General features: G+C 39.8%; 1 protein-coding gene across 1 annotated transcript; it reads right to left on the bottom strand.

Annotated features, from left to right (window-relative positions):
* Positions 1-22,415: 22,415 nt before the first annotated feature.
* On the bottom strand, positions 22,416-22,835 carry LOC114187904. Its single transcript, XM_028076312.1, has one exon. It carries the CDS (start codon positions 22,833-22,835, stop codon positions 22,416-22,418), a length of 420 nt encoding a protein of 139 aa, XP_027932113.1.
* Between the last annotated feature and the right edge of the window lie 2,254 nt (positions 22,836-25,089).

Genomic DNA, 25,089 nt, shown 5'->3' with positions numbered 1-25,089 from the left:
TCTTGAACGCCAAGAACAAGTTTGAGCCCATTCTTGGCACCGCTAAGCAACCCCGTAAAGATGACCCCAATTTCTCTGTCTAGTATTGTTGCAACAATCTGGTTGCATCATGGCTGGTCCACTCTATCTCTCTTGCCATTTTTCAAAGCCTCATCTGGATGGATAACGCTCACAACATTTAAAATGATTTGAAGAATTGGATTTCTAAAGGAGATCTCTTGTAAATTTTTTATCTTCAAGTTGAAGCCAATACTCTAAATCAAGGTGACCTAAGTGTGTCTAACTACTTCATCAAGTTAAGAGTCATTTGGGACGAGGTCGAAAATTTTAGACTTTATAATTTTTGTGCATGTTAAAAAAAATGTTCATGTCGAGGTTATCTAACCATCATTCAAAGACAAAAGGCAGGACCAAGAAATGTAGTTCCTAAAAGGGTTAAATGATCATTTTAACAACATAAAATCTAACTTTCTGCTCATGGAACTAATGCCACTGATAACCCAAATTATTTTCCCTTGTCATGCAATAGGAGAAATAGTTGTCCAGCGGCAACATTACTGCAAATACCAAAACTACTACTTCCACCTCTTCTGCTACCATCGCTTTAGACAATTCCAATTCTTCCACCGCTTTTAACAACTCACGCGCTTCCAATACTTTTGTCAATGCTACAAATGTCCATAATTGCACTTTTTTGTGGCAAAGTTGGACATATAGATAATGCCGCAAAAATGGTTTTCCAAGTGAAGAAAGGAAAAGCTAGAGTCAAAAGAAAATTTGCACTCCTGTGGAAGAAATTTTCATACTATCAATGTGTGATACAAAAAGAATGGCTATCCCCCAGGCGAAAAATTCTACAATAGTAAGCCCTCCTAAGTTCACATTGTTTCGACTTAAAAAGACTGTATTGATAAGTAATAGATAATAGATAATTTTGGGGACATCCATATCATAGCTCAACAATACCGAATTCTTGCTGAAATTTTCAAACAATCAACAATATGCAATCCTTCTGCCCAAACTAACCAAGTTGGCTCTATCTCCTCTCATCAGGCTTAAAGTAGTAAAATAAACTCTATTTTCCCTTCAAGTATTCCTTCTTCAGTTTGGAAATTTTTTTTGTTCTGGTATAACCAGCCACATCACAATCTCTTTAAACAATTTCTCATTAGTTTATCAAATGGAAATTTACTTTTATCAAACATCAAAGATGATAAGAACGTATCTCTCCCTATTCTTCAAAATTATGCTCACAATTTTGATGATGTTACTTTTTTTTCATACTATACTTGTTGATTCTAATGTTTTCACTCATATACACAAAACATTGATATTTTTGTTGCTGAAAACTCTGATATTTTTGTTGATGATAATCATAGTTGTTCTTCTAATAAGCTCATTACCCTTCAACCAAGACGTTCTACTCAAGCCAAGAAAACTCCCAAATATCTACATGATGATCAGATCAATCACGTCAACAAATATCCTATTTATAAATACATTTCATATACTAATTTATCTCCTAATTTTAAACATGTTGTCTTATCTTTCTCATCAAACACGAAACCACAAAGCTACAAAGAAGCCCTACAACATCCCGAGTGGATGCAAGTTATTATTGATGAGCTTAATTCCTTGAATGCCAATAATACTTGGATTCTCACCCCTTTGCCTCCTGGTAAAACTATGATTGGGTGCAAGTGGATCAATAACATGAAGTATAATTTAGACAACACCATTTACAAACATAGGGCCAAACTCATTGCCAAAGGATATACACAACTCGAGGTTCTGGACTTCTTTGAATGCTTGTTGCCAAACTCACAACTCTTCATTTCCTTCATGTTGTGGTTGCCTCAAATCATAGGATCATGGAGCAACTTGATGTTAATATTTCCTTCCTTCATGATGCTCTACATGAGGAAGTGAACATGCAAATCCCCCCTCCCTCATCTATCTTTCAGTAATTCCACACATATGTGCAAAACTTCAAAGATCACTTTATGGATTGAAGCAAGCTAGATGACAATGGTAAGCCAAACTCTCTAATTTTATTATATCAAATTCTTATAAATTCTCTTCTAATGATCACTCTTTATTCTTGAAACATGACAACCATCAAATCAAGCTTAACTAGAACCAATACTGAGGAAATTGATAAAGTCACTATGCCTCTTAATCAAAACTTTTACATCAAGAACTTAGGTGACCTCATTTTTTTCCTTGGCTTTGACGTTGCCCACAATGACATTGGAAGTTGCCACAAGAAACTAGCATGCTTGATTGTGTTCCATCCCCAGACCTATTGTAAGACCCAAAAAATAATAATTTCAAGGTGATAATTGGACGAAAGGAGTACTATTTAAATTAATAATCCATCGTTAATTACATGATTAATATGGTAGACGTTACCGATGGATTTTTCAATGGATAAATCTGTCGGTAATATTTCAACAGATGTTTCGACAAATATATCCGTCAATAATTTTAATTTCATTTTCCAATGCATTCCGCAATTATGACATCCCAATCTCAACTAGACAATCAGACATATCATCAATCATGCAATCTCATACAAATATACAATCAGACTTGCCAATCTCATAAGTAATCATAGCTAGGAAATATAAAAAAATATCGTACAATACCCCAAAAACATCAACTACAAATGTATGTATATAAAAGTAAAGATAATCCAAACAAATATCAATAACAATATATGATGTCTAAGTAATGTATCAAGACATGATAAAAAACCATGTAATAAGTACAAATGTAATAGAAGTCCTAATAATCTACATAATCATATTCTTCTTGAGGGTGTTGTTATTGTTGGGACGTTGGCAGGACTACGGTGGGCTGGAGTGTGGTGGGATGGACTACGATGGGTTGGACTGGAGTGGGTTGTTGTTGGGATGATGTTCTTATTGATTGATGTTGTTGAAGATGAGGGTGGGCATTAGGATGTAGAAAGGGCATGACTGATTTTGGAGGCTTTGAAACTCTCGACTCAAATTTTTATAAGTCTAATCACATTCTTCTAGTCGTTACATGAGTCGGTTCACGACCTACTCAACATTAGTGGAAGAACATGGTTGGTGTTTGTGGATACCTATTCTAGTAGTGTAATTTGTGCAAGTTCTCAAGTCCCACATAGTCTTCCTATATTTTTTCCACCGACAACGTCAACCCAACACTATGTCCTAATGATGTCTTCTTGTTCAACATCATCATTATGCTCTTGTGACGCATAAGCACATGACCCTTGCTTAGATCTGACTTGTGAGAGTCAACATGAAAATTTTTCCTATTGACAAAAAAGAATGAGAAATTAGTTAAATATGATATAATATTTAAGTTTAAAGGAAATAATAGTAATAGTTTTTGCTTACATGTGTTCTCCTAGACCTTTCATCTATAAACTGACCAGATCTCCTAGACCCCAACTCATGTGCTTGTATCAAAATATGGGGTTATATATACGTTAGTTTTAAAAGACATAAGTTATATCATAAAATGAAAATAAACGGAATTAAGGTTTTATACCATACGAAGGGCATGCTTATGAGTGATAATGGAACCTCTTGTGTGTAAGGTCCCAGCCTTTTTTGAAGGTCTATTCCTTTGGGCTGTAGCACATTTATTGAAATAATTGGGAGAATTCCAATGTTCTAGCAATCTATTCCAAATATTTTCCCAAAATCCAATAAGAATGTTCTCTTGCAGTCCTAGCATCCTTAAACTTCTCGGGTACCCTATGAGATGCTCTACTGTGGAATTTTCTTTTAATTTGACGACACAATAAATCAAGTACAAATCATCATGACGACAAAATATGAATAGGCAATGAGAATAAGTTTCATTAAGTTTTACCTTAAAAAACTGCTAGAAAGGTTCTTTATCTTCTGGAGGTATTACTACCCATGATGGCAAAGCCCTTAGGAACTGTTGCTTAATAGATCTTGTGATAGCATGAGAAGAAACTCTAGAAGGAACAAACCTAAATATGAATGCATAAAAGTCATAAAAAAGAAGTCAAGGTAGAAATGAGTCATCTAATACAAATTAGTTTTTAAGATAATCAGATATTACCCTTGATTGAAAGGCTCAATCATCCGTTGATAATGGAGAGGAGGGTAAACTTCATCAGTTACCGAGTCAAAAGAATGTGTTGTATTGGCAATTAGGATAAGGTATTGAGGATGAGGAGGGTCTAGAAGTAATGTGAACCACAATAGGGGATGGTCCTGTGTGGGAAGGTTGTGTTGTGGATCTAGATGGTATGGGAAACAGAGTAGAGTGTGGTGTGGGAACCACAATAAGATGTGGTATGGGTACCATAATAGGGGATGGTGCTTAAATTGCTGTACTGTATGATGGTCCTGTGTGGGAAGGTTGTGGTGTGGGAACCACAATAGGGTGTGGTGTGGGTACCCTAGTATGGTAGGGTACCTGATGGGTGCACTCTATGTTGACCCAATATTGGGTGGAGTTCGGGTAGATGTGGATGGTATTTGGTCAGGAACCCTTATGATATAGCATGGCTATCGTATTTGTTTTGCTATCTTCTTCCCTTTTCAGAATAAGATGGATGACCAGAAGACATTGTAGTAATCAAACTTATATAAAACCATAAAAATCAATATCAAGTATCAATCAGATAGTTATTTTATAGTTTCAAATGGTAATTTGATACAAATATCATTTTTAGTACTTTTAGCCTACTCAAATGGTAGTTTAATACTTTTATAAGTGATATATATAAAGTTTTCTGAAACACAAGGAATCACTTATATCAATTTAATGATTACAACAACCACAATAACATCTCACAACAACCACATAATTAAATCATCATCGTCATCCTCCTCCTCATCATTTTTTGTCATGATTGTCATACCCATCGTCATGATCATCTTCTTCTTCTTCATCTTCTTGGTCATCCAGATCTTCTTCTCCTTTTTCATCTTCATCTTGTATTTCTCCTTCCAATTCTTTAGGATCACCATCAAACTCATGTAGTGTAGATACACCTTCAACTTCAATTATTTCATGTACATGTGAAATTTCATCAACTTGATAAAACTATCCTCCACCTCATTTGACTCAATGCAACCCCTAGGCATAGTTTGTATTGCAACACACCAATCACAGTTGTCGATGCTCCCAAATGCTGGATATAGGACATAATAAACTTGTCTAATGTAACATCCCTAAGGAATATTACTTAAAAATAAATAATAAAAGAAATAAATTATATCAAAAGTCGTCTCGATAATAATCCCAACGCGGAAAATTTAAATTTATGAAAACACGCGCCAAAACTCATAACTTAAACAATAAAGTATTACAATTTCTCAAAATTCGTGTTTGAAAATGAAAGCATGATAAAGTACATATAAGGAAACCCTAGCTCTGCTCCCAAAGCTAGTCGTCACTCCGTCGCCTGGACATCCTCAGCACCACCTGTATCAACATCTGCTCCCATGTAACGAATCACACGATCATCGCCATACACACAGAGAAAGGGTGAGCTGAGAAAAATAAAATAACAGATATATAATACTTAAGATAAATTATACACCCATCTTATTCATTCTACATAATTCTTCGCCAAGACCTTAACCCCAAGGCTTTTCAGCCTTCAAATCACACAAATGGCTAGCCTTGGACTCGGGAATACGATGCTCACACGAACCTGCCCGCTCGTGTTCCTGCCTCTACGAACCTTTCCGCTCGTAATCCTGCTCTACGAACCTCCCCGCTCGTAGTCCTGCTCTACGGACCTGCCTGCCCGTAGTCCAACACATGTGATCCATCAGCCCCGTACCTCCTCGCACGTGGCATCTCTCAACGTGAGCACGGAACATACGAACCCTCCTCGCTCGTATCCCCACGTTGAGTAACAGGATATGAACCTCCCCGCTCATATCGTCACATGTTAACCACCATCCATGAACCTACCCGCTCATGGCACAGCATCTCCCGATCCAAGTGTATCATCATTGCTCAAATAATACCCAAAACAACCAAAGCACAATCGCATTTCCGCTTGGCTCGGCCCACACGCCGCCAAGCGAAATCGCTCCAGACCGCCTGGCGGTACTCCTCTCCCGCCAGGCGCCAGCGTCCTTTTAGAGCCACTGTTTTCCCGTTACCGCCGGACGAAGCTCGACGTGCCGCCAGGCGCCCCTCAGTACAGTGCTCCCCCTGTTAAGCCCTTCGCTTGGCGGTTATCAGTACACCGCCAGGCGCCATACCAGAATAGTACCTTTCTGATTTGTGGCACCTTAGTTAATCCAATTTACTATTTAACTCACTTACATAGACCACATAGAAACTCCAATATCACACTCTCGTATTGGCTAGTATACAACTATCATATGTAATTCAGTCCTATACTCTACAATGACCAATCCATCGAATTCAAGTCTCCCCAATTAATCAAGAACACTATCATAAAATAGCAACTTCTTTCGCCTCATGAAAACAGCTAGCCCCTCACTATCTATGGTCACACCCTTAAATATACCACGAAATTTGGTTGATACCACAGTCTCACCAAAGACTTAAACATTCACATTCATTTCCAGCAAATGATTGTTAAACTCCTAGTTAATTGCTACTGCCTCCCATCTGTTTCTTACCACATCCAATTTAAAAATCCAATCACTCTAAGGTTCTTATTATAATGGTCGCCGCATACCCAATTTCACCACAATTCATCCACAGATACTTTCTCTCAAAACAGACTCGCAGACCTTCCCGACATTCTTGTACATGGCTGCCAGAATTTCACCACATAACCTCTGGACTCGCTATCGCCTGGCGGCAAGCCTAGAGCTGCCAGGCGGCACAATAGTGCCTTCCCAAACGCAGAATCCTCCATACCTGCGATTTTGTCAACCCTAACCAATATCCAGTCCTATTCTACAGACACTCCAATACATCAATATATATATATATATATATATATATATATATATATATATATATATATATATATATATATATATATATATATATATATATATATATATATATATATATATATATATATATAAACCATGGCTCCACTTCTGTTTGCGAATCTATTCAGAACATATTCCTAGCTTCTACCCTCATGCATATCATCATGAATGATCCATCTCGAGAGGGTCCAAACCCCACCATTTTACAATTATAATCAGTCTAAGTTTAGATAACACCCAATAGGATCAGCACGTTTGAATTTCATGAATTACAATGACTCTTCACACTCACAACAACAAAAATAGCCAATGACCACGAGCACTGTCGCGCCGCCTGGCGGATATTCATCCCTACCAGGCGGTTTAAGTTAACAGAAGCCAAAATCACACACAGATGGATGAACCGCCTGGCGGGCATGCATGCCCGCCAGGCGGTTTCTAGGCAGAACCTAGAAAATGCGAAAAACAGTGCAAACAGGGCAGAGATTCTATACACATATGATCATACGAGGCACAATGTAATGACTACGGTAAAAAGCACGCAAAAACAACTCCCCTTACCTGGATTCCTTGCTAAATTTGAATCGGTATGCTTATCCCTTCACAAAAACCTTCCTAGCCTTTGTTTCCAATCCAACCTTCGTGATTTCAGCCTCACCACTTCTCTCAATCAGCCCCAAAACTCTGGAAAACCCTTGCTTATGATGAGTACGAATTCACAGTGCTCTCTTTCTCCTCTTCTGACCTTCTCTCTCACAATCACCCTCACTTAATTATTCTTTTAGTGCCTTACACGAATTTTAATAAAAAAATTACACTAAGGCTAATCCAATGTTTAATTATCCCTCCGTTTTCCAGCCCTTAGGTTACCTCTCCATTGGCTGCTAGGTTTCTAACCCTTTCACATTCATGCCAAAGGAAAAATTGGCAAAAAGAAATTATTTAGTTCTCAACAAGGTTTGAACCCACACTCATGCACATACCAAACCAAGGCCAAACCATTCAACCAATCCAGATTTCATGATAACTCCTACAATTCTAGGAATTTATCATCACACCACGCATTCAATATATAAATACACAAAAACACATAATTTAAATAACATCCAAGTGGCACACATAGGACTCAAACCCAAGTCCTCACACACAATAAAGTACTCTCAACCACTTGAGCTAGTACTTTTCCACGTCATAGTTCCTCACATTAATTGCTTTAAATGTTTCTACTACCCGCCATAATTAAATAATTACTTAAATAGGTATTTAATTTTCTCGGGTCTTACATCTAACATTATTTGCTAGAACGAATGGCCCTAGACGTACACACCATAATTAATTGTCTTCTTTCTTTTGGACCATTCATTAATGTGAAACTTGTACCCCTTGACAATGTGTATCGTTCTTTGACACATCTCGTGGGCCAATTTGCCAAATCCCTTTATGACGCTATAAACCTACAAGTATGTGACAATAAATAGTTACTTATAACAACAATTTGTTTAAGTAACAAGACCATACATACTTGATGTTGGAACTAGTGAGGAAACTCCTAGTATATTCGAGCAAAAGCAATTTATTCAGTTACTTGGCCAACACAACGAATGAGTTGTTATATATGAATACATTTAATGAGTATAGAAATTTCATGATTAGGGTGCAGAGAACGGAATTAGAACATACTCAAGGTAAGATTTAACTTTAGTGCAATTGATTAAGACATGCACATGAGTAAAGTTGAATTCAACATTAGTTAACCAATGACTTAACTCCTTGCCTGTGGGACAACCAACTTGTCGATAATGAGCTGAATGCAACAGGGAGTAATGTCTCGATGAAGACATGACAATCATGACTTTTGATACCGTGAATACTACCTTTTTCGATATGCATATCTTGCCAAGTTTGAAGAATAACCATCTTACATTCTTAATTCCTTGATCCAACAACAAACTATTTTAGAAAAATCTTTTGTTAAGGTGTAATTTGCTTTTGGCTTAAGCAATCGCTTGTTAGCTTGCAGCATCAACTCCAAGTCTCTTTGCCCACAATATAAAGATAAATCTTTTCTTGCCTTTTCATTATCTTTTGTCTTGCCACTAACGGTGCTGAAGATGTTGTCAAAGAAATTTTTTTCTATATGCATGACATCAAGATTATGTCTTACCAAGTTATCTTTTTTGTATGGAAGGTCCCAAAAGATGTTTTTTTACTCCAATTATGCCACTCTCCTTACCCATCTATCCTTCTTACACCACTTTCAATAACTTTTGTAAAATCTTTGACTCTTGTCCAAACTTGTGATGGGTCAGCCAAGACAGTGGCATATTCGTTTCAACTTCCCCTTTACAAAATTCCTTTTTGTTTCTCCTAAACGGATGGTAATGGGCAAGAACATGCGATGGTAGTCAAACCAACAATATTTTCGACCATAATTCAATGTGAATGTCTTAGTGTGCTCCATGCAATGCGAACAAAATTATACCATGCGAGCTCTAACCGGATAAAATTTCATATGCAAGGACGTCATTAATAGTCCATATCAAAGCCACTGTCATAAGGAAATTTTGCTTCCTTGAGACATCTGTCAACACCTAATTTCGTCCGAGTGAATAAATTTATTTTCAAAAAAAAGTTTTTAGTTAATGGAAAATAAAAAAATGTGAAACAAAATTTTCTTCAAAGATTTTCAAACTTTAATTTTAAAAAAAAAAGAGAGATGAAAAAAAAGAAAAAAAAGAAAAAAAAAAGGAATAGCCTAATTTATTTTCACACTTCTCTTCATGAGCCCAATAACTCAACATATCTTCTACCTTTGTTCTGATAGAGAAATTAGTGATATGATTATAATAATTAAAAGCAATATTCTCCATTCACATGGAGATACGCAGGAGCGAGGATTAATCCTCGTCGGGCCAAAAAAACCAAAAAATTATTTTTGTTTCTTTTGTACATCCTTTTATTAATACTTTTTGGGAAAATTAAATATTTTGAAAACCACATCTTTTTGCGTATTTAACTAAAGGTACTATCTTAGGACAGACGCTGTGGGGTGCTAATACTTTCCCTACGCGTAACTGACTCCCGGACCCAAAATCTAGTTTTTTGCAGACCTTGTCTTATCTTTTTGGTTTTTCCGTAGTTTTCCGAAATAAACTATGGTGGCGACTCCAAACTATTTTTTTTTCAAATTTTATTTTTGATTCGTTGTCCCGTCGCGATTTCGGTTGCAACAACATCGTATGTCCAAATACCACTCCACAACTTATTAAAATCATCAATCAAAGGCTCCAAATAAACTTCTATGGATGCCTTGGGATTAGATGGACCTGATATTAGACACATTAAAAACATAAAAAGCTTTGTCATACACATCTCAGGTGAAGGATTGTATGGATTAACAATCACAGGCCAACAAGAATATGGTGATGACACAGACATGTACGAATTAAATCCATCTAAACATAGACCAAGTCGAATGTTATGGGGATCAATAGCGAAAGATGGATGTTGTCGAATTATGTGCTTTCAGGCTTCACCATCAAATGGATGACGTAGTGTTCCTTGAGTTTTGTTCTCATAATGTGATGTCATGTGTTGTGTTGATTGCATTGAAGCAAACATTCTTTGTTAACTTGGAATTATAGGTAAGTAAAACATGGATTTCAATCGAATGGTTTTTTTTCCTTCGTCCTGGATTAATTGTGTGATACCGAAATTGTCCATAAAATTTGCATTCAAGCAAGGATGCATTATTTTTGCCACTATCATTGTCATAAAAACACATATAGCCATTCACACAACAATCAATCTTCTTATACTTGAATCCTATCTTTGAAACTAATCTCTTTGCTTCATAATAATTGTTTGGAAAAGAATTATTTGATGGTGTTAGATCTAAATAGATTTTTGCCATGCAGTCTAATGCTTGGTTAGGAACGTTCCAATTAAATTTGCAAGCCAAAAGTCTAATGTATATTGACAGTTTTGACTTTGTTACCCCTTCAAATACAGGTTGATTTTCTACCAATAAATTGTAAAAACTCTGAGTAGCTTCATTTGGAGACTCTTCTAAACGACAATCATCTAGTTGTTCAAATGAAGCATGTCGGTTAAGAGCATCATTCACCATTTCTAGGATATACATAAATTAATCCATCTCAGAGGTATGTACAACAATCCTTGAACTGTGAAGGCATTTCTCACTTGCAGTCAAATCAATAGAGGACATTTCTTCACCATGAAACTTCCAAATGTTGTAATTTAGAATGAATCTTTTTTGATATAGATGAACTTTAACCACCTGATCTTTCAAAATTTTAGTGCATTCGCACTTTATGCATGGAGAACTACCATCAAGAGCATAATATTCATATTGTCGAGCCGTCTAGTGAAACTCTTCAACTACTATGACAAAAGTTTCCTTCAAACCTCTTCTACCACTATAACGACGGTCATGCATCCAACCTGTTATGTTACACTACATAAGTGCAACACATGACAATAATCAAACATGGGACTTGAGTAATAAACCTATTACTACTTAAGTCCATGCATCTAAAAGGCAAAGATAGAGGGTGCACGAACAATTTGTTCATTCTACCTCACTTTTCTTTTTAAATATCAATATTTGAACTTTAAGCCCTTTATTTTGACTAAACTTTGACTAGATTTGAATATTTTGTCCAACTTTGACCATGTTTGACCCTCCAATGAGAGATTGGGATGTGGCACATTTCTCTCTCTCCCTAACTCAGGCCACTTCCATTAGGGTTTCCGCTCTTCATAAGGCTGGTGGCGGAGCTTGCTTCCTAGGGTTCAGGCTAGGTGGTCTGTCTTTGTTTCATTTTTGCGTCGGGGGTTGTTGATTCTCGTTCTGTGACCAAGATAATGGTGTTGTTCCAGCAAGCTGACGCGAGAAGGTCAAAGGTTTCAATTTGCTTTGTGGTTTGTTCTAGCTTACGATTTGCACTGGTCCAATTTAGTTTTGAGAATTCATGAATGAATGTTAACGATGAGTTGTAGCGTTTTTTGGTCTCACGTGGTGGCATCCTTCACGCACGATGGTGTTCAGATCTTGTTCAATGGTTGTGGAGGACGAGGTTTGGTGCGAGAAGATGGTGGTTGTGAGAGATCTGGTTCGTTCTGCGTTTTGGAGTGCTACGAAATGGGTCGTATTGAATGTGTAATGATGGCTTCGCTTCAACACAGTGGAGGTGTTGCACTCGTTCTTCTTCTCTGGTAACGTGGCTTGTGATTCTTGTTCTGTAGCATTGTGTCTCTAACGAAAGCATGGTGGTGCTGCACATGTTCTAATTAGTTGTGCATTCGTGGTGGCGGTTTGTTTCTGTTCTGGTGTGGCTCATGGTGGCTAGCCTGAGTGCTTGGTGGTGTCTAGGGTTTATGGGGAAGAAGATTATGATGTGGCCCGTTTTAATTGGTCAGGTTTTGAGTGCAAGGATAAGGATAGTGACATGAGTGAACATATGGTTGGACATATTTGAAGAGGAATGGTAATTTCAGAATATGAGGCGGCATAGGGAGACCATACAATCATCCCCGCTTTTTACAATTACATATGATAAAGTGAAAATTTTTCCATCATGTTCTAAAGTTGTGATATTAAAACACACATACTAACATAGAATAATCAAATAACTCATTTTTTTTTAAAAAAAGTGACCACAATGTACACTACAAAACCTTGCTAATATATCAAGACATGAAGTAATAACATATGTAACGTCTCATTTAATTATTAAGCAAAATTAAAGGAAAACGTCACACAATATAAGTACAGTAGCGTAATCCTGGGGTCCTTAACACTACTCCGACAAAACTCGGGCACACCATGATGCAAAAGGGGAGCTGAATACGAATACAACATAGAGCGTAGCGTAGAAAATACAGAAAGAGATACATGGGTCGTAGCCCTAAATAAAACACAAGGAAAACTCCAGCCCAGATGGCTAAGCAGCGGGATCACCATTCGCTTGTTGACCATGAGAACCTCGCCCATCTGCTCCCATCAACCAAGTTGATGATCATCGCAAGAAAGAACAGCCACATACAACACAACCATGCAACAAAACGGGTAAGCTAGAGCCAATCAACATATTCAACATGCAATCAAATATATATATTTTCATCATCTCATCCACATAGCAACCAGACATGTTATTACTCTTCATTCAATACACTACGACTCGACTCGACTCATCCGGATACGTATAACTCGGTCGGATTCAGCGGATGCTTGCACTTGTGGTGGATACCCCTGCTCGACACTGAGTTGCTCGATCCTGAGCTATGTGTTACCAGTGTTACGATGAATCAAAATCTCTCCCACCACGAGGTTAGCCCTTAATGAGTTTCAGGCCTCCTGCTATTCCCACCACAAGAGTCAGTCCGCTCTAAGTGAGGCTAACTGGCTCCTCGGAGCGTCAGGATGCAACCTTACCTTGAATCCTTACCTAGTTATACAGATGGGGCACCACCATGAACACCCACTAGCAGGGGCCATGGAATTACGTCCCGACCACTGAAGCGCAACCCCAGAGGTCTCACCGAGAGACCCCAAGGAATTACACGCTGACACGGACCAACATTCATAAAACAACATTAGGAGAATATCGAAAACATATTTACAACCTCATACTCATCCATGAGATCTATTCCTCATACGCCTCACATTTTGAATCCATACCTCCGATCATCACCGTCCCATGAGTCTAGGGTCTCATCTCATGACAACACCATGTTCCTTAAATTTCAAACCACCCATTCATTTATTTCTCATGCCAAGTCTCATACCAATCCATTCATCCACAATTCATGAATCATGCCAAATATATATGTCATACTCCATTATATACATGTCCATCATCACACAATCATACTCAGCCAACATGGTTCATTCGGGAAACATTAAACAACTAAGACACAGCACAGTCTCGCCCAGCATCTCGCTCAGGCTGAGGGGGTCTCGCTCAGGCGAGACATGCTCGCTCAGGCGAGCCTCCCCCTCGCCTAGGCGAGAGCACAAAAGCAGGAGCATGAGCAACGCGGGATCTCGCTTAAGCGAGATCCCTCTCGCCTGGGCGAGTTGCCTGCTCGCTCAAAAGTTGAGTGAGTCGCCTGGGCGACTTTTCTCGCAGGAGCTCTAGGCAAGCCCCCTGTTTCATCTCGCTTAGGCGAGACTGACTCGCCTGGGCGAGATTAACAGGTCTCGCCACTGTTCTTCACTGCACAGCCATGTTTTTCAACCCAAATCAAGCATACAGAGTGTTCTCACGCATCAAATCGAAAGATTAAACCATACAAGCAGCAACCAACGCAAACACTGACCAAAACGACTGGAAACTAAGGATTCTAACTTCCCGTACCTGGAAATCAAGTTAGCGGAACGCTCCGACACGCACACAGGAGACCAAATTGTCCTTAGGGTGGTCAGCAGCTGGAACGGACGGTGAAACAGAAGAAAGGAGGCGGGTTATTACTAAACCCTAACAATAACAGCAAACATAGACCATGAAAACAGAAGCATGAGTCAAGGGACGACTTACGTGAGTAGGACTGAGTTTGAGCTTGAAGGAGGGGGACCTTAGGGTAAACCCTAGCAGAGCTTTTCGTGAGAGGTAGTGAGGGATGGCGGCTGGTTTCTGAAAGAGTGAATGTGAGGTGGGATTAGGGCAACATAGCAGGGTTTATATACATTGGGCCAACCCTTAGGCCCACTTAGAGGCAGGAAAAATGGGGCCTTACAACATAACTTTAAACAATTTGGAAAAATCAAAGTTTTGATCGCTATAATTCTCATTCTTGATTTGAATGTGAATTCTATCATAATATGCTTCAAACATGTCATAGTAACAACACACAAAGAATGAAGGAAATATTTTTTTAATGTTAAATGTATAGACAAACTTACATTGCTAGCCCATTGTCCAAACAAAGAGTATTCAATGCCATACTAGCCTTTTTATAGAGATACCATGAAGAATTTGGTATAGGTAATCATTAACCTTATCACACAAAATTGATAAAGAAAATTTCAAAGCAAGGATGAATTTGGTGTGATAGAAGTCCATGATTATTTTCTTATTAGGGACAATATAAATGGTTTATCCTAATCGATACTACATGATTTTCCTGTAGAGTAGCTAAACTCCAACTTAAAAACTGATGTTTACAAAAAGCAAACTTTTTAAGATGTTGTTGAACTTTCTTATGGTTGCACCATAGAATATTCTTTCATTCAAAATGTTAATTCAATTTTTACAAACCATTTTTTTGGTCTAGGACCACAAAAATCTTCCATAGTAAGCTATCATGTTTAAGGTGTGAACATTCATAGCATGTCAAGGATTAACTCTTTGATAAGTCATTATTTTCCCTTAATCCATTGCCTTTGTGTCATTCTTGAGGGTTGTTTAGTGCTTAATTGTCTTTTGTTAGTGCATTTTCCTCAATTGGATTTCATTGGGCCATTATTCCGAATTTTGAGTAATTTAACATTAATCCGTCTAATTATGTTTAGGTACTTTCTAGAGCAAATTTTGGAGCTTGGGCATTAATCTTAAGATGAAGAGAGAGTTTCCACATCATTGTCATGTTTGCGCCATGTGATTTAGTCTATCCACATCACTGAGCCACCATTTTTCAAACCATTATGGCATTTTTGTAATTCTGAGTGGCAAAATGACATTTTTGTAATGATGAGCAACTATGGTTATGTGACCACATTTTTTTAGGTTTCCCGAAGCCATGACAACCTTGAAGATGAGTGGATCTGTGCCGCCACTTGCTATGCAAGATAAGGCTTAAAAGTATACACTCCCAAGGGAGGAAACTCTCACAAATGGTTGAGACACAAGAGTATTTTTACTTCAAAATGTTCAACCCTTTTACATGTCTAGGAGCACCCCTTATATAGAAGAGTTTAGGGGCCTCTAAGCAAATAAAAGATACCTAAGGATGTCTCTACAAAAACCTAACCCTAGCTTCTAGAAACTAGGTCAAATAAGGTTACAAAAATCAGAGACAAAAGACCTAACTATGGTGTGTGCAAGGCTAATTTCGTTCTAGCACAAAAGGAGACAAAGAATGTGTCTCATATGTCTCCAAAAAGTGGCCAAAGTGTGCTAAAAACAAAGGAGACCAAAGGTACATAGGTACACTTGCTTCATGCCTTTTACTTTATGCTTTATGCCTTTGCTTTACTCTCTCCTCCACATCATTTATGCTCCCCAATCACCATGCGCCACTTAGCATTGCTTTCTTACTCCTAATTAACCTACAAAGTAAATAAACATAGATTAGCATGTTGGCTTAAATAAAGTCAACTATAGTCAACAAGTCAAACCTAGTCAAAGGTCAACAAGTCAACTAAAATTGATTCAACTAAGTCAACTTAGGGAATAAAAAATAACAAACACAAATGAAAGGGATGAAGGATTAGTGAACTTCTTTCCTAAACATGCTTAGGCTTCTTAAGCATGTGCCTCCATCCTTGGTTGGGGTCAATCCTTCATCATCTCTATACCCTTTAGGTGAGATCAATGATCGATCTTTGCTATACGAGTGTCTACTCGCCCCTCTGACTACAGGCCACCACCTGATAGTCCACACGTGGGAATGACTTTGCCATAGCATCTCACCGTGACACCAAGTGGAGTTCTCCAAAACAAACCTAAGTTTGTAGTTATTCCCAAACTACCAAATCTCTATCAGAATCCACTGAAGAGGGCAATCATCCGAAACCTTGCCGTACGAGCCACAACCCGCACACTCCACTGGACTTCCTAAACCACCAGGCTACAACCTAGAGTGGTCACGTGTTACCCCAATACAAGATGCACTCATAACTGAGACCTTAGCCAAAGGATCGCATCATGAACATCCCCTAAAGCGGTGTAGAAAACTTCCTCGTGCACCATCACTGGACCAAAACCGCCTGGCGCGCATCTCACGCCGCTAGGCAGAAATAGCTCCAGATTGCCTGGTGGGCATCATACACCGCCAGGCGCCACGCGCCTGCAGTATCCGCAGTGCACTGCTACCGCCTGGCAGACACCACCCCGCCGCCAGGTGCCCTGCTCCGATCATCATTCTCAGTTGCTAATATACAATCCAAACAACAATAACACACATTCAACTTCACAATTCACATCACCAACTAACCCACACAAATCTATCCAATCAAGAATACCCCATGTCTTAGGATCTATAGACACATGATTATAGAATTGTTGTTACCATGTTTTGAAACTGAATTGCACCAATACTGGAATAACCAAAATATCATTACCCAATCAATATATATAGGAAAATATTCAATTCTTCCATATCACACATATTAATCTCATAATCACTACCAAATACTATACTGTACAAATCACATAAATCAATCTTCTTCATGTTGTTTAGCATACAATCAGATTTATAGTGCGTCTCATGCGACCAATTATCCAATATAGCCAATAATTATTTAATCACATATGTACAAATTATCAATTGAACACCCAATTTTACACATCATACAGATTATGCTTTATTCATACAACCATCTTTCCTACAAAATCATTCCATCAAACATTGACAGTGCTTATACTTATTTATCCCAGCCCCAACAGGAATCCTTACCCCCAAATCCATTCAAGAATTCATGCATTTTATAGAACCATAATATACACGGACAACTATATTCCTCAAATTCTCATTTAAGCGTATGTACATCACAAGGATATCACAGGTACCCCCAAATAGATTCAAAATAGCCAAAACAGCGTCACATTGTTCGTGTCGCCTGGCGGTTCATCCTCTACCGCCAGGCGGTTCATAGCTGATACCTAGAAATTGGGTCTGGTGCTTGTGTCACCTGGCGGGTTGTGCGTGACCGCCAGGCGGTTTCTGGAAAAATTCCAGAAACCCGATTTCATCTCTGATTTTCACATAAAATGCAATCCTAACCCCTTATACATCACGATGCAATCAATAAAAAGAAATCAAGCAATCAATAGGAACTCCCCTAACTTGGATTCCCTTAGCTTTGCCTTGACTCTTACGAGCTCTCCCTTGATCACCAATGTCCTCCTTTTTCCTCTTTCTCAGGACAGCTCCTCAATCCTCACTCAAAACCCAAAACTCACCAATTCGTGCTCTCTTCTGCACCCATAATGACAGCCTCACCAAAGCCTTTCTCTTACTCCTAATTGGCTTTTTATTGGAGTCTTAAAATGGTTTGATTGCACTAAAATGAATTTTTGCAATTAATCCATCATTAACATCACTTAATGGCCTATTACCTTCTATTTTCCAGCCACCCTTGTTGCCATGCACCCTAGGGTTTTCGTGCCTCTTTCACTTCCATGCTAGGCTAAGTTTTTACAAAAAGAAAAATTATTTTGTTCAAGCCAAGGTTTGAACCCATCACCACACAATTGCAATTCAAGTGCACAACCAACTCAACTAATACATTTTTCATGCCAATATTTATTCATCTAAGGCTATCTAGTTGCGCATCACACTTCAAACATTTCATCAGAAAATAATAAAATTAAATAACATACATTTGGCATACTTAGGACTCGAACCCAAGTCTTATCACACAATCAAAGTACTCTCAACCACCTGAGCTAGTACTTTTCCACGTTATAAAGGTTAGTATTTAATACCATAAAGTCTTCTCTTCCCACATTTATTAAATAATTATTTATTTAATTATTTAAATTTAGTGGGTCTTACACATGGAATTACGTCCCGACCAACTGAGGCACCACCTTGAAATCTAACCTAGAGATTTCAAGAAATTTCATCCTAACCACATATAATTCATGTTTAACCATCCAATATGTATTATCCATGCATACGAATCTCATACCAACAATTATAACCAACCTCCAATAAATTTCCATTCCAAAATCATGTCATAATTCACCATCTTTAGCCCATGAATCATCCCATACATATTTCATACTCAAATCATGTTAAACTCATAAGCCACAAACCATAATTCATCATATTCACACAAAGTCACTCAATTCATACTTTAAAAGGCATAATCAGTCCAAACATATGATCAATATCCAAAAACAAAGAAACTAAAGAGCAAACATACCCCTCGCTCAACCCCTCGCTCAGGCAGAAGGGCCTCGCTTAGGCGAGAGGTTTCCCTCGCTTAGGCAAGCTCCCTTCGCCTAGGCGATGGCTCGAATCAGGAACAGTGGCATTGTCGCACCCTCTCGCTTAAGCGAGACCTCTCGAGGTATAAGTTGTAGAGTACTTGCACGAAGCTAGAACACGAAATTGAGCGCACTAGATCAAGATTGGGTTTAAACACTAGCAAAGCTCTGTGCGGAGAAATTGAAAAGAGTAAGGGCACTGATCTTTGCAAATGAATTCAGAATAGAAGGGTTAGGTTGCTTTTGGAGCCTTGGACACCCTATGGGCTAGCCCTTAGGCCCATTAGATGTTTGAAGTAGCCCTTAAACATTGGGGCTGAAAAAGAGGGCCTTACATTCTCCCCAACAAGAAAATTTTCGACCTCGAAAATGAAAACTTACAAGGTAAACAGATGCGGATGTGATTTCCTCATATCCTCCAAGTAGAGTCACCTGTTCTCCGATCCCAGATGACTTTGTCCAGACTGACTAGTTTTCCTCGGTGTTCCTCAACTTTGCTATCCTCTAAAGCCACTGGTGGTACCTCCATAGTGAGGTCCTATCTGATCTTTACATCCTCTGCTTCCAAGACATGAGATGGGTCGAAAACATATTTCCTTAATTGTGATATGTGGAACACCGGATGAAGATTTGCCAACTGAGGAGGCAGGGCAATCTCATAAGCCACTGGCCCAATCCCCCTCGAGATCTAGTAAGGACCAAGGAACTTAGGAGAAAGCTTCCTCGAGCGGAGAGCCCTTCCCACAGTAGTGGTTTGGGGTCACCCTTAAGAACACATGATCCCCATCCGCGAATTCTAAGGGTCTCCTCCTGCAGTCTGCATAAGCGTTTTGCCTACTCTATGAAGCTTGCATTCTTTCCTTCACCATCCTTACCTTCTCGGTGGTTTATTCCAACAACTCAGGTCCGACAAGCATTGCTTCCCCATCTTGATACCAACACAGAAGGGTTCTACGTTTCCTTCCATAAAGAGCCTCATACGGCGCCATGCTAATGCTCGCATGGAAACTGTTGTTGTAGGTGAACTCTATCAAAGGAAAAACCTCATCCCAAGCACCCAAGTGATCCAGTATGCATGTCCTTAACAAGTCCTCACGGGATTGGATCGTCCTCTCAAACTAACCATCTGTCTGAGGATGATAGGCTGAACTCATCGTGAGCTTGCTGCACATAGCACTCTATAAGGTCTACCAAAACCGGGAAGTGAAACGCGGATCCCTGTCAGATACTATGCTCGAAAGCACTCCATGCAGCCTCAATATCTCCTTAATGTACAACTGGGCCAACTTGGCCATAGACATCCTCAAGTTCATTGCCAAGAAATGAGCACTCTTGGTCAATCGGTCCACTATAACCCAGATGGTTTCATGCCTCCTAAAAGTTCATGGCAAATGGGTCACAAAATCCATGGAGATGCTATCCCATTTCCACATTGGTATTTCCAAGGGTTGTAGAATCCCACCGGGTCTCTGATGGTCAACCTTCGCCTTTTGACACGTCAAACAGGCTGCTACAAACTGTGCAACATCTCTCTTTATTCCCTGCCACTAGAAGGTTCCTTGAGATCTTGGTACATCTTAGTCATGCCAGGATGCATGCTAAGACGAATTTTATGCCATTCCTCAAGGATGAACTTTTTCACCTCAACATCATCAGGCACACACACTCTGCCCTGAAACCTCAATATGCCATCACTTCCCAAAGTAAATTCTCTCACTTCATCTGACCCAAGCTATTCCCTCACCTTGTTCAAATTGGCATCCAACAATTGCCTCTCTCTGATTGAGTCCAAGAAGTCACTAGATATAGTTAGAGTGCTACACCTAATGAACTCGGATCCTAACTCCACCTACAACTTCATATCCCTGAATTTTTCTAATAGTTCCACCTCCTTGATCATGAGGTATGCGGTATGTACAGTCTTCCTACACAAGGCATCTGCTACCACGTTTGTCTTCCCTGGATGATATAACAGCTCAAAGTCATAGTCTTTCAAGAATTCCATCCATCTTCTCTGCCCCATGTTCAACTCCTTCCGATCAAACAAATACTTGAGACTTTTGTGATCACTGAACACACGAAACTGAGCACCATAAAGATAGTACCTACAGATCTTCAGGGCGAACATAATAGCCACCAACTCGAGGTCATGAGTGGGGTAGTTTCTCGTATGCACCTTAAGTTGCCTTGAAGTATATGCCACTGCCTTCTTTTCTTGCATTAACACGCAGCCCAACCCTAGATGAGAGGCATCACAATAAACCTCAAAAGGTTTACCCACGTCAGGGAAAACTAATATGGGAGCACTCGTCAGCCTCTGCTTTAGCTCTTGAATATTGTCCTCACACTTATCCGTCCAAGTGAAGGGTTGGTCCTTCCAGGTAAGCTACGTCAGCGGCGCCACTATTTTGGAGAATCCCTCTATGAATCTCCTGTAGTAGCCAGCTAACCCCACAAAGCTTCTGATCTCGGTTGCTGACTTGGGACTTTCTCACTTAACCACTGCATCAACCTTTGCTGGATCTACCGCTATACCCTGTGCAAATATCACATGGCCCAAAAATTGCACTTCATCCATCCAGAACTCGCACTTCGACAATTTGGCCTACAACTATTTCTCTCTCAAGACACCAAGCACTAGTCTCAGGTGCTCGGCATGATCCTCCTGACTTTTGGAATAAATAAGTATGTCAGCTATGAAGACTACGACAAACTTATCCAAGAAAGGTCGGAAGATCTGGTTCATGTAGTCCATGAACACAACCGGAGCATTGGTCAAACCAAAGTGCATAACCACATACTTGTAATGACCATATCAGGATCTGAAGGTCGTCTTATGTACATCATCAGCCTTTACTAGAATCTGATGATATCCCAACCTCAAATCGATCTTCAAGAATACCGATGATCCATGCAATTGATCCATCAAGTCATCTATTCTCGGGAGGGGATACTTCTTCTTCACCAACAACACTAGTGCTCCCCAAGTCAAAGTGTTGGGTCGTATGAACTACTTTCCCAACAACTACTATATCTACTTCTTAAGTTCCACCATCTCTATCGGAGCCATACAGTATGGAGCCATCGACACTGGTCTAGTTTCAGGCACATAGTCAATCGAGAACTCCACCTCTCTATTGGGAGGCAACCCTAGTACTTCATCTGGGAACACGTCTTCAAATTCTTGCACCACCGGTATGACGAAATTCATCTCTTCTCCTTCCACCTCTAGATGTGTTAAGATCATGAAACACTGAGCACCATCCTATAGCTCTTTCATAACCCCGTGAGATGTTAACAACTCAAGTTCCTCTGAGTTGGGAAATAACAACTTTTTCTTGCGGCAATCTATAAGAATGTGATTGGCAGAGAGCCAATTCATCCCAAAGATCACTTCCAATTCCTGTAGAGGTAAGCAGATCAAATTCACTTTATACCTGCGTCCCTCTACCTCCACCGGATACCTCGCACACAAAGATGATGTCCTAACCAAACCCGACACCGGAGTAGACACCACAAGTTCACACTGTATCTCGCACATCGGCAGACACAACTTTTTCACACATGCATCTGACACAAATGAGTGTGTCGCTCCATAGTCATATAGCACACAACAAGCTTTTCTAGCTATCATACAATGACCTATAACAAGGTTACCTGAACTCATAGCCTCTGCTCTCGACATCACATACACTATGTTTGTCGCCTGAAGCCTATTGCCTCTGCTCCCGACATCACATACACGTCACTACTCTAGCAAGGGAAGGGCAGTCTTTCCCAAAGTGGTCCTCTTTGCCACAGTTGTTGCACTTGCGATAACCCTCCACGTGTGGGCATACGTTCCTCAGGTGAGGGCCTCCACATATGAAACACTATACCCTATTCTGCTGGGGAGGAAAACCCCTGGACCCTTGAGACGGGTGATGAGGTATGTCATACGGCTTCCTTCTCTCCTCATGTCTCGGCTTGGACCTAGATGGTCCACCGATCCTCTGATGCTGTGGTAGGCACTGACCTTCTACTCCCTGCTTTATCTTCTACATCACTCTAGCCTTTTCCACCAAGGCAGCAAAATCCTTAATGGATAATGGGGCCACCATCATTCGGATATCACCGCGGAGGCCATTCTTGAACTTCCTACATCACCACTCCTCATCAAGCGGCATGGTGTAGAAACGGTTGAGATGCTTGAATTTCTCAGCGTACTCTGTCACCGTCTTTCCTCACTGAGTCAACTGGAGGAATTCCTCCTCCGTGGCATACCAGATGTTGTCTGGGAAATATTCAGAGGGGAATTTCCCCCTGAATGCCTCCTAAGTCACAGGCTCGTCTCTCTTCTCCATGATGGATTTGGTGCTGATCCACTAATGTTCGGCTTCTCCGGTGAGCATATATACTGTAAATGCCAGCCTGTTATCTATTGGACACATCTTCGCGTCGAAGATTCTCTCCATGTCCTTTTGCCATTAGTCTATGGTGTTAGGACTCGTCTTGCCCCAAAACTTCATCGGGTGATGCTTCAAGAAGTCTTCCAAGCTCCCCTCCCTGACGGCAGGTCGTGGCTCGGGACCAAAAATAGGTGCGGTTGTCCTGTTCTCCTCCAGTTGGCGGAGGGCCTCCATATGTTGTTTGTGAGCATCCTCAGCAGCCACCCTCGCAGCCTCCATTTGCTGCATTACCAGTTATTGCTACTCAAGTGACGCTGCATGCCGCTACATTGATGCTTCATGTTGCTGCATCATTGTCGTGCTCTGTTGCGTCATAGCAGCCATCATTACTTCTATAGCTCTGGCGATATTAGGTACATCGCCTTGAGAGGATTGAGAGGTCCTATGATGAGGTGCCATAATTCACTGGCACACAAAAAATACCATTAGTTAGGCTTGATAGGATAGAGAGCTTAACTAAAGACACTAGAAAGACACCACGAAAGCTAAGCGGACAACTAAGTCCATAGACCTAAGGAATGACCGCCCTGATACCATAAATGTAACACCCCATTTAAATATCATTAATTTAAATGAAATGTCAGACGGATAGAAAATAAGAAACAAGTCCTGGAGTATAACCGCTACTCCTTACAATATATAGAAAAGTTAGAAGAAACCAAGGCACACCACGATTCCGGATACAAAATAAAGTAAGAGATTAACAGTAAAACAATGAAATCCCAAGATAAGAAGATACATGGGCCTTAGCCCAAAAATAAAAATCAGATGAGCAGCATCCAACCCATATAGCTACGTGGTAGAATTGTCATTTCCCTGTTGACCACGAGTATTTCTCGCATCTGCTCACATCAACAAGTTGATGATCATCGCAAAAAGAGAAAAACCACACATACAGAACACACAGCAAACAAACAGAAGGGTAAGGTAGAGTAGAAATCAGTCTATCATACGGTCACATGCCATTTCACAGTCCAAGCAGTATATGTCATTCAAACATGTTATGACTTCTCAAACAATACACTAAGACTCAGACTCGACTCATCCGGATACATATAATTTAGTTGGATTCAGCGGATGCTTGCACTTATGGTGGATTTCTCTGCTCACCCCCAAGTTAAGTGTTACAAGTGTTACAATGTCTCAATCCCCCACACACAAGGTTAGCTCTTAATGAGTTTTAGGCCTCCTGCTACTCTCACCATAAGAGTCAGTCTGCTCTATGTGAGACTAATTGACTCCTTAGAGCGTCAGGATGCAACCTTACCTTGAATTCTTACTAAATTATATAGATGGGGCACCACCATGAACTCCCACTAACAAGGGTCATGGAATTATGTCCCGACAACCTGAGGCACCACCCTGAAATCTCACCTAGAGATTTCAAGGAATTACGTCCTAACCACATACAATTCATGTTTAACCATCAAATATGTATTGTCCATGCATATGAATCTCATACCAACAATTATAACCATCGTCCAATAAATT

This window comes from Vigna unguiculata, chromosome 1 (genome assembly GCF_004118075.2).
Source record: "Vigna unguiculata cultivar IT97K-499-35 chromosome 1, ASM411807v1, whole genome shotgun sequence".
Taxonomy (NCBI): domain Eukaryota; kingdom Viridiplantae; phylum Streptophyta; class Magnoliopsida; order Fabales; family Fabaceae; genus Vigna; species Vigna unguiculata.
Note: the sequence above shows the minus strand (reverse complement) of the source record. Positions and strands in the feature narration are given on the sequence as shown.